Source organism: Rattus rattus, chromosome 2, assembly GCF_011064425.1.
Source record: "Rattus rattus isolate New Zealand chromosome 2, Rrattus_CSIRO_v1, whole genome shotgun sequence".
In the NCBI taxonomy this organism is placed as follows: Eukaryota; Metazoa; Chordata; class Mammalia; order Rodentia; family Muridae; genus Rattus; species Rattus rattus.
Genome location: NC_046155.1, coordinates 1,512,764 through 1,521,689, shown reverse-complemented (window position 1 = coordinate 1,521,689; position 8,926 = coordinate 1,512,764). Strand labels below are relative to the sequence as shown.

The following is an 8,926-nucleotide window of genomic DNA, read 5'->3' as shown; positions in this document are numbered from 1 at the left end:
AAGATCCAGGTTCAGTTTCCCGCACCCACATTTTTGCTTAGAAATACCTGAAACTCCAATTCCAGGGATCCAACACCCACTTTTGGCCTCTGAGGACACTGGGCCCAGACATGCAAGCAAGCAAAACACTCAAACGCATAAATTAAACTTAAAAGGTTTAAATCCTTCACCATCCCTGGGACAGGGTCTCATCGTTTAGCCCTGGCTGCCCTGTAGCTCACTCTGTACCTCACTGACACCTGCCTGGCTCTGCCTGAGTGCCGGGATCTAAAGGCGTGGGCCATCACGCCAGCTCTGACTGCGTATTTTGGCAGTCATGTCTCCAACATTGGTCTCAGAGAGTTTGGAGTGGTCATGTCGTCACAGTTCTTTTGTCAAACCCAGGAACTTTTATATTTTGGGATATTTTTAGTTCTTACTATGTAGCCCAGGTTGGCCTCAAACTCGTGAGTGATTCTCCTGCCTCGGCTTCTCCAGTGCAAGCACCACACTAAGAATACCCAGCCCCAAGCCTGGGAATTTGCTTCACCCTACCCACATCCTTTATAGATAAGGAAACCAAAGTTCAGAGAAGGTGAGTCACCTTCTGAAAGCTGCACAGCTCCAGCGTGGACTGTGAACCTGGGCTTCCCAAGAGGCTACAGGGGCTCCTTCAGGCATCCCACCCCACTTCTCCTCTAGGTTCTGTTGCTGGCACCTTGCCAGCCCTCCGGAGAGACCGTGTTGTTGCTTTCCCTGTCCACCCTCTCCCATCCTTCTTCCAGAGAAGGGGCCCAACCGGAAGGCTGTTCATGCTAGGAAGTTCCACCCACGTGAGAAAGCAAGAGCCAGGGATTCTGGGCAGCCCATGGCTTTAGGAGAAACTGAAACTGGGTGTGCTGGGGGAGGAGTGGTCACTGGGGATTTAAGGAGCCACCACTTCCTTGGGCCTCATAGGGCACTGGGAGGGGACAGCTGCTTAGGGGACACCCAGGACCGGACTGAACCTCTGTTCCCCTTGCCTAAGCCATGCAACTCTGTGGGAGTGGAGTGCTGCTGCCTGGGACAGTGAGTACAGGGGACTAGGAAAGAAAGGTTTTGGAGAGAAAGCAACCAAGGATCCCAGGGCCCAGACAAGGAAAGATGCAGTAAGGTCACCATGATCTGTGTGACCTGGGGCTGGGCTGCACACTCCCATCTCGGGGTTTTGTTCTTCCTGGGCATTGGCATGAGACCTTCCTTGGCTCTCACACTGCAGACCAGCCTCCAGCTTTGAACTTGGACCCTGCTTACTGCTTCTTCTCAATTCATTTGTTCTCACCTTGCGGTCTTTTCCAGATCCTTCCCTTCTCTCCCCAGTCTCTCGAATCACAGCTGCCTTCTTTCCCCGCTGACTTTCCCTAGCCTCTATTCTGGTCCTCTGGGGTCTGAAGTTTGCCCTGGGGAAGATACAGCCACAACCCAAGGGACGTGCAGTCTTCAGCCACAGTGACTGGAGTCTCGCCTGAGGTGGAGTGACAGGCAGGGTCCAGCTAGCTCTAGGCTTCTTTGGCTTCAGGTTCCATTTAAGTTTGGGGTCTTCAGGGTTGGAAGGCTCAGAGTTCTCAGCAGCAGTCCTCTCCCTGTCAAATGGACTCTCCATTAATTCTAGGCACTGCCCCACTTCAATGTGAGCATGGAGACTTGTAGACCTCTTCTGTGCCAGGCAGATACTCTTCAGGTAGGTGCTTTGTTTGAGAAAAGACCTCATGTATCCCAGGCTGGCTTCAAATTCACTAGGTAGCCAGGTCTGGCCTGTGCTAATCCTTCCATTGGAATTACAGTCAGGCACCACCACGTCTGGCCATTTTGCCTAGTTTTCATTTGTTTGTTTGTTTGTTGTTTTTCTCCTCCTTCTTTTTCCCTACTTCTGTGCCCTTCTAGCTTAGTGCCTGGTACATAGTAGGTGCTTAATAAATGTTTGTTGAAGGGATGGGTGGATAGCATAGTCAGTGCAGTCTTGTAAGCATGAAGACCTGAGCTTGGTCCATAGCATCATCCATTTAGACATCTGGTTGTGTACCAAGCGCTGTAACCTCCTCACTGGGACAGGAATGCTTGCTGACCAAGCAGTCTTTTTTTTTTTTTTTTTTTAAGATTTATTTATTTATTAAATATAAGTACACTATAGCTGTCTTCAGACACACCAGAAGAGGGCATCAGATCCCATTACAGATGGTTGTGAGCCACCATGTGGTTGCTGGGAAGTGAAGTCAGGACCTCTGGAAGAGCAGTCAGAGCTCTAAACCGCTGAGCCCTCTCTCTGGCCCTGACCAAGCAGTCTTATTGGTGAGCCCCAGGCCAGTGAGGGACTATGTCTCAAAAACAAACAAGGTGGGAGCTGGAGAGATGATCCACCCGTTAGGGGCACTTACTGCTCTTGGAGAGGACCAGAGAGTGGTTCCCAGACCCTTCCCAGGGCAGCTCACAACCAAACCACCTGTTACTCCAGCTCCAGGGGACTCAACACCCTCTTTTGGTCTCCAAGGGCATGTACACTCACATGCACACACAGGTCACCACATATGTACACGACTTAAAAATTAAAATAAGGTGGATGGCTTCTGAACATGAGTGATTCCTGAGGTTGCCCTCCTAACACAACACACACACACACACACACACACACACACACACACACACACACAGAGGAAATTAAATGTTATGTAAGTAAGTGAATACCAGGTCTTTGAGACTGAGTTGAGGACAAGCGCATGGAACCATATCAGACCCTGACCCTGCTGCCTTTGTGGAGTTCTGGGCTGGGAAGATCATAGAAATGGCAGCTCACTCTGGGATGTCTACTCCCAGCTTCTCTCCTCCACTTCAGCTTCTCTCTTCCACTGTCTGTGGACAGTTGGGAAAACGCCATGTGCCTCCATTTTACCACTGGGATTATTATGCTCAGGAAAAAGTCAATGCTGGCTTTTGAGAACGTGTGCTTGAGGTTGCTATGGTCTGGGTTCAAATCCCACCCGCCCTGCTTATGTAAGTTGGTCGCTGGTCGCTGGGTAGGGCTGGCTTTACTGTAAGGAGTGCAGTGTCTTTAGGAGGACTGTTGGCGCATGGGAGGAGACAGACTTTGGGAGAACAGGGCTTCTCAGGACTAGACTTGAGAGACAACGTTCCAAGTAGCTGATCAAGGTAGAGGGGGCAAGCCGCTGCCAGAACCCTAGAACCCCTGTCTCCTGCCTCCTAGGACCTCGAGGAGTCTCAGAAACAGCTGAAGAAGAAGCAGAAGAACCGGTTGGCTGCCCAGCGCAGCCGGCAGAAGCACACCAGTAAGGCGGATGCTCTACACCAGGTAGGGATGGCCTTGCTCTTGGTTCAAAAGACTGAGTAACTGACACAGAATTGTCCTTCTCTTTCTTCTTATCTATTTTGAAAATTTGTGTATGTGAGTGTTCTGTCTGCATTATACACCTACATTCCAGAAGAAGACATCAGATCATGTTATAGTTGTGAGCCACCCTGTGGGTGCTGGGAATTGAACTCAGGGCCTCTGGAAGAGAAGCCAGTGCTCTTAACTGCTGAGCCATCTCTCTATCCCCTCTCTTTCTTTTTAAAAGTTTATTTTAGGGATTGGGGATTTAACTCAGTAGTAGAGTGCTTGCCTAGCAAGCGCAAGGCCCTGGGTTCGGTCCTCAGCTCCGAAAAAAAAATTTAAAAGTTTATTTTATTTTATCTGTATTGGTATTTTGCCAGTGTTTATATCTGTGCACAACATATGTGCCATGCTCATGGAGACCAAAGAGGGCAGAAGATCCCCTGGACTAGGGTTACAGGCTGTTGTGAGCCCCCGTATAGGTGCTGGGAATAGAGTCTGCTCCCTCAGGAAGAGCAGCCAGTGCTCTTAACCAATGAGCCATCCCTCTAGGCCAGAACAGAGTTTCATTTAGCTCATGGTTCTAGGGACAGGGAACCAGTTCCATCATGACCCAGCATTGGCCCAGCGGGTAGTGAGAACCTCTTGGAGAGGCAAGGCAAAGCAAGGACATGACAAGGTGTGGGAGGAGTATGCCAGAAACATAACCCACTAACCCACAAGTGGATCAGTCCACCCTTCCCAGTGGCCTTCCTTCCACACTGTTCCCTTGCATCCATTAACTCGGGAGTAGATTAGTCATCCTTTACAGTAGCCTTCTCTTACATCTCCCACATTGCTTCTCTCCTGAGACTCCATGTGCCACGGAGAGGGCACTGAATTGTCCCATTCCATTCTGCTTGCAATCACCTACAGCAGGGCCTGGCAGGAAAAAGAGGCCTTATAATTTACTGCAGAGCAAATGACAGCATCAGGATAAGGAGCTCTGGAAACACACCGCGGGGGAGGACACGGACCGCCATCCCACCCACCACAGACAGGCTTTAACAGCACAGCTCAGCATCTGTCTGGTGTTCTGGATGCTGGGAAACACAACTCCAGACCAGGGTCATGGTACTGGACCAGTGCCATCACCGAGCTACATCTCCAGCCCATTATTTGTTTGTTTGTTTACTAGATTTTAATTGATGTAAGTGTGAGAGGGGCATATTACCACAGCGTGTGTGTGGAGGCCAGAGGGCAACTCTGTGGAAGCAGTTTTCTCCTTTCATGTTTGCATGACTCCTGGGATCAAACAGGCCATCAAGCTTGTGTGGCAAAGCACCTGTCCCTGCTGAATCTCCTCACTAGACCAACTTACCTTTTATTTGTTTGTCTATATATTTATTGAGACAGGCTTTCTTTGTCTAGCCCTGGCTCTCCTAGAATTCACTCTGTAGACCAGGCTGGCCTAGAACTCACAGAGAGCTGCCTACCTCTGTCTCTCAAGTGCTGGGATTAAAGACATGCATTACCATGCCTGTCTTATTTTATTTTTAATTGTGTGTGTGTGTGTGTGTGTGTGTGTGTGTGTGTGTGTGTGTGTGTCTATGTGCTTGTAGGGGCAGTGCCCACAGGGGCCAGAGATGTCAGAGGCCCCTGCAACTGGAGTTACAGGTGGTTGTAGCTGTCTGAGCTGGCGCTGGGAGTTGTAGTTGGGTCCTCTGGAAGACTAGTTCACGGCCTTAGCCACTGCTCTGCCTCTGTCTCTCTGGTGCCAACATGCCTAGTCTATGTGCTGCTGAAGGTTGATTTTAGAACTTCATTATGCCAGGTGAACACCCTGCCAACTGAGCTATGCTCCCAGCCGAGGTGCTGTAGAAATAGCCGCTCTGGGACTGCAGAGAGCGGTCAGCCGGCAAGAGCACTTGCTCGACCTCATAGATTCACACAGTGGAAGAAGAAGAGAACCGACTCCTGAAAGTTGTCCTCCAACCCCCACACCTGGACTGTAGCCAGATGTGCCCACATACACATGCACACACAAAATACACGCATAAATAAAGTACACTTTCAATTTCTGTAAGGAAAATAAATGGCCTTTCCATCTTTAGAAACCATTGCACAAATGGGGCCGCTGAAGGCTCTGAGGCCTTTCAGAATGGAGGACATGGCTATACCACATGTCATGTGGAACGTCCTTGAAGCGTCTCCTTTCAAAATGTCCACAAAGGGGACCGAAGGAGGCTGAGTTATTCAGACTTAACAAGATGTGGAAATAAAATCCTCTCCTCATCTTTGCCATTACCAACACCGTAAGTGGCACTTAGAAGTGCATTTATGGAAGGAGGCGAGGTGTACATAGAACACCTGATCCGTGACTGCATGCAGTGGGAGGAGAGCACTTACCACCACTAGGCCTCTGATCCTCACACATGGGTCATGCCACACGCCACTCCCTCAAAAATGTTAAAAAAAAAAAAATAGAAGCACAGTCCTTGCATGGCGGCACATGCCCCAATGGGTTCTACCAGGAGGGTCGGAGCCTTACAAGGAGAGGTGGACGGGCAGCTTGGCATGAGCCTGTGATCCTAAGGTTTGGAAGCTAGAGTCCGGAGGATCAGGAGTTCAAGGCCAGCTTGGGCTGTATGCAACTTTCCCCCAAACAAAATGGCATGTTGATGGTTGTCCTGTGGGTTCTCAGAACCCGGCATTTAGAAGAATAGAGCTTAGAAAATGCTGACTCAGGGATACCCGGCACCTATGCAACTGTACCCTGAATCCCTTAGAGTGTCTTACTGGTGCTTTCTGGGGACTGGGAGGCTGAGCCCTGGCCTTTAGTAGACTTTAGGTATTCAGGAAAGAGTGACCTTGAAGTTGCCCTATAAAGGCCTTATCAAGAGCCGTGTGGAGGCAGGGTTCCAAGCATCCTGGTAGAGGAGACAGCAGCCCAGCAGATCCCAGTGGGAGGGAGAGGGAGGAGGGCAGGAGTTAAGAGAGAAGCTTTGAGGCCCACAACAGTGCATTCAGAACCTGGAGTCTTGGGAACCTTTAATGGCTTCAGTCCACACTTAATAGCACAAGAGGGCATGGTGACACATGCCTAGAATCTCAGAATTTGGGAGGCTGAGGCAAGGCAGAAGGTCCACAGCAGGTTCAGGGTTAGCCTGAGCTATAGAGGAAGACCTTGTCTCAAAAAAAGCTGGATACTGGGAGATGCTTCAGTAGGAAACGAGAAGTTATTTCTCCGCTGGTGAAATGAGCCAATTCAGGCCGGATTATGTTGTATTAAATACAGGCTCATTGGGAAGCTGCTCTTGGTTGAGTTCAGTGGCCCCAAGGACAGAGACCAGGGAAGTCACCATGGTGGGGGAGGGGCGGTAGAAACAGAAAGTATACTCACAGAGAGAAGAGAGAGAAGGAAGGAGGGAGGAGACCAAATATCTGTTATATTTAGGGAAGAGGCTCTCGGGGGAAGGGCAGCCTAGCCCCTGGGCTGGAAAGTTCAGGGCAGGCAGTGCCTGGTAGGGACTGACGGCTGCTGGGAGAACCTGGAGGCCAGGTCTGCTTTGACAGGTAAGAACCCTTGTTACTGAAAGTGATCTCAATCTGGAGGGTTTCTACCCTGCGTTTGACCATTCAGTTTCTGGATAAAAGACACAAAACCTTTATATTTATAATAACCCTTAAGGAGCAGTAGAGCTGGGCAGATATCTTCCCTCTAGGCTATTCCGTCTATTTTCCTAGCAATAAACCAGAGTTATATGTTGCTGTGTTCCATCTGGGCTGCTATTAATGCCAATTGGCCAGACCTCATGGTCATGTTTTGGAATTTCTTACCCCATGGCGTCTTCTGCTTTCTCCACCTTCTCTCTCTTCCTTGTGGTCCTCAGAGCCCAAGCCCCGAACACCAAACCCTGCCTGTCTCAATTCTGTCCAGCTACAGGCTGTAGCATCTTTGTTCACCAATCAGGGATAACGTGGGGGACAAGGTCACATAGCCTCACTTGGGTCTTCTCCCTGGAGGCACCCAAGGTGAGTGGGGAGTTAGGGGCAGAATTTAGCATCACAATACACAGCAAAAGATCAAAGCTCAGCCTCGCTGGTTTTGCAAGCCCTCCCATCATGCTTTGCAGCTTTGATCTCTAATACCATCTTAAAGAGGCTGGGTGTGACATTAGAGGCAGAGATAAGCACATCCCAGGAGCTTGCTGGCTAAAATGTCCAGCTTCAGGGTTCTGGAGAGATCCAGACTCAAAGGAATATGAGGCAGAGAGCAAGAGAGGAAGATACCCAGTGTCTTCCTGTTACCTCCTTATTTGTTTATAGTGACCCCTCCCCATCCAAAGATACAGTCCAAATCCATCAAACAAGGATACTGTGACTGAATGGGCCAATGAAGTGTTGGGTTAGGGGTAGGGCAATTCGAAGCCAGGTGGAGATCCCTGGTGAGAAATGGTGCTTCCCAGAAGAGCCATACTGGGCTTTTGTGGCAAGGTCACAGCTCAGTGGGGATGTGGGGTAGAGTACCACAGCCAAGAGCTTCTATCTGGATATTGGTATCCTACAGCAGTGAGAACCCCAGATCGGGTGGTCCTGATGCTGACATCCCTCCTGCCACCCGTTTCTCCTCCAGCAGCACGAATCCTTGGAGAAACAAAACCACGCCCTTCGGAAGGAGATCCAGGCCTTGCAGTCTGAGCTGGCAAGATGGGGCCGGACACTGCATCTGCATGAACGACTGTGCGGAGTGGGCTGTGGTCCATGCCCTGCTCTGCTGCCCTCTGGATGCCCAGTGCAGGCCAAGCAACTCTCAGGACAACCTGCCCCTCATGGATTCCATGGCTGCCAGGAACAACTGTTCCAGACTCCTGGCTCCTCTCCCCGAGCCCAGCTCTCTCCAGGCCCATGCTATCATGAGTCTCCTGGCCTCCTCCCTTTCCCCCTGCCCTCACTGTCCTCGGACCCGCTCATGGTGAGGACACCTCTAGCCCAGCTATCCCCCAGCCCTGCCCTGTCTGCATTATCATCTGGTTCCAGCCGGCTGGGGTCTTTCTCTAAGCTTGATGCCCTCATACCCAGTCCCCCAGACCAGCTGGTCTCTCCACAGCCCCTCAGGCTGGAGCAGCCCACTAGTGCGAGGCTGGCATCCTCCGACTCTCCAGCTGCTCTAGGACCAGAGCGTCCACAGAACGGAGAGCATTTGCCTGCACAGTCTGGCTCCCCGACTCATTGGCAGAAGTCACCTGTGAACCCTAGCCCACAAGCCCTCACGGCCTTCCCCCTGCTCTCTTCTGCAAAAGTCCACTTCTAGCCTATGTCTAGAGAGGGGCTGCCTTACCTGGATTCCTGAGGTAGCCTGAGCACCCAAGCAGCTCCTCCATTTCTGCTCTTCCTGAGTTACTGAGTGCCTGCCTACCACTGTGGACCACACAAAGCCATCCTGCCCCTCACCACTACAAAGGATGATGGGAGGACCAAGTGCAAGAACCTTGAACCTGACTGGACACGGTCTGTGTCCTTGGCAGCACTCCCAACTCTGCACAGTACCTGTACACTACCATTGGGCTCTCCCAAAATGGCTCCTTCATGTCTCTTGGGACC

General features: G+C 50.8%; 1 protein-coding gene across 4 annotated transcripts; it reads left to right on the top strand.

Moving 5' to 3' along the window:
* The first annotated feature begins 946 nt into the window (after window positions 1-946).
* Window positions 947-8,713, top strand: Batf2 (basic leucine zipper ATF-like transcription factor 2). 4 transcript variants are annotated; one of them, XM_032895298.1, is made up of 3 exons: window positions 947-1,047; window positions 3,218-3,322; window positions 7,962-8,713. In XM_032895298.1, the coding sequence occupies exons 1-3, from the start codon at window positions 1,009-1,011 to the stop codon at window positions 8,634-8,636; spliced, it is 819 nt and encodes a 272-aa protein (XP_032751189.1). In that variant the 5' UTR covers window positions 947-1,008; the 3' UTR covers window positions 8,637-8,713. The 4 variants fall into 4 exon arrangements, with proteins under 4 accessions (XP_032751189.1, XP_032751188.1, XP_032751187.1 ...); XM_032895297.1 differs by having other exon boundaries at window positions 7,959-8,713; XM_032895296.1 differs by lacking the exon at window positions 947-1,047 and adding an exon at window positions 1,575-1,699.
* The last annotated feature ends 213 nt before the right edge of the window (window positions 8,714-8,926 follow it).

Bases quoted from the DNA above. Each gene is read 5' to 3' on its own strand.
- Batf2 (XM_032895295.1), top strand. From the start codon at position 1,655: ATGGAGACTTGTAGACCTCTTCTGTGCCAGGCAGATACTCTTCAG. The intron at 1,700-3,217 runs GTAGGTGCTTTG...CCTGCCTCCTAG, and splicing joins GCCAGGCAGATACTCTTCAG to GACCTCGAGGAGTCTCAGAA. The intron at 3,323-7,958 runs GTAGGGATGGCC...TTTCTCCTCCAG, and splicing joins AGGCGGATGCTCTACACCAG to CAGCACGAATCCTTGGAGAA.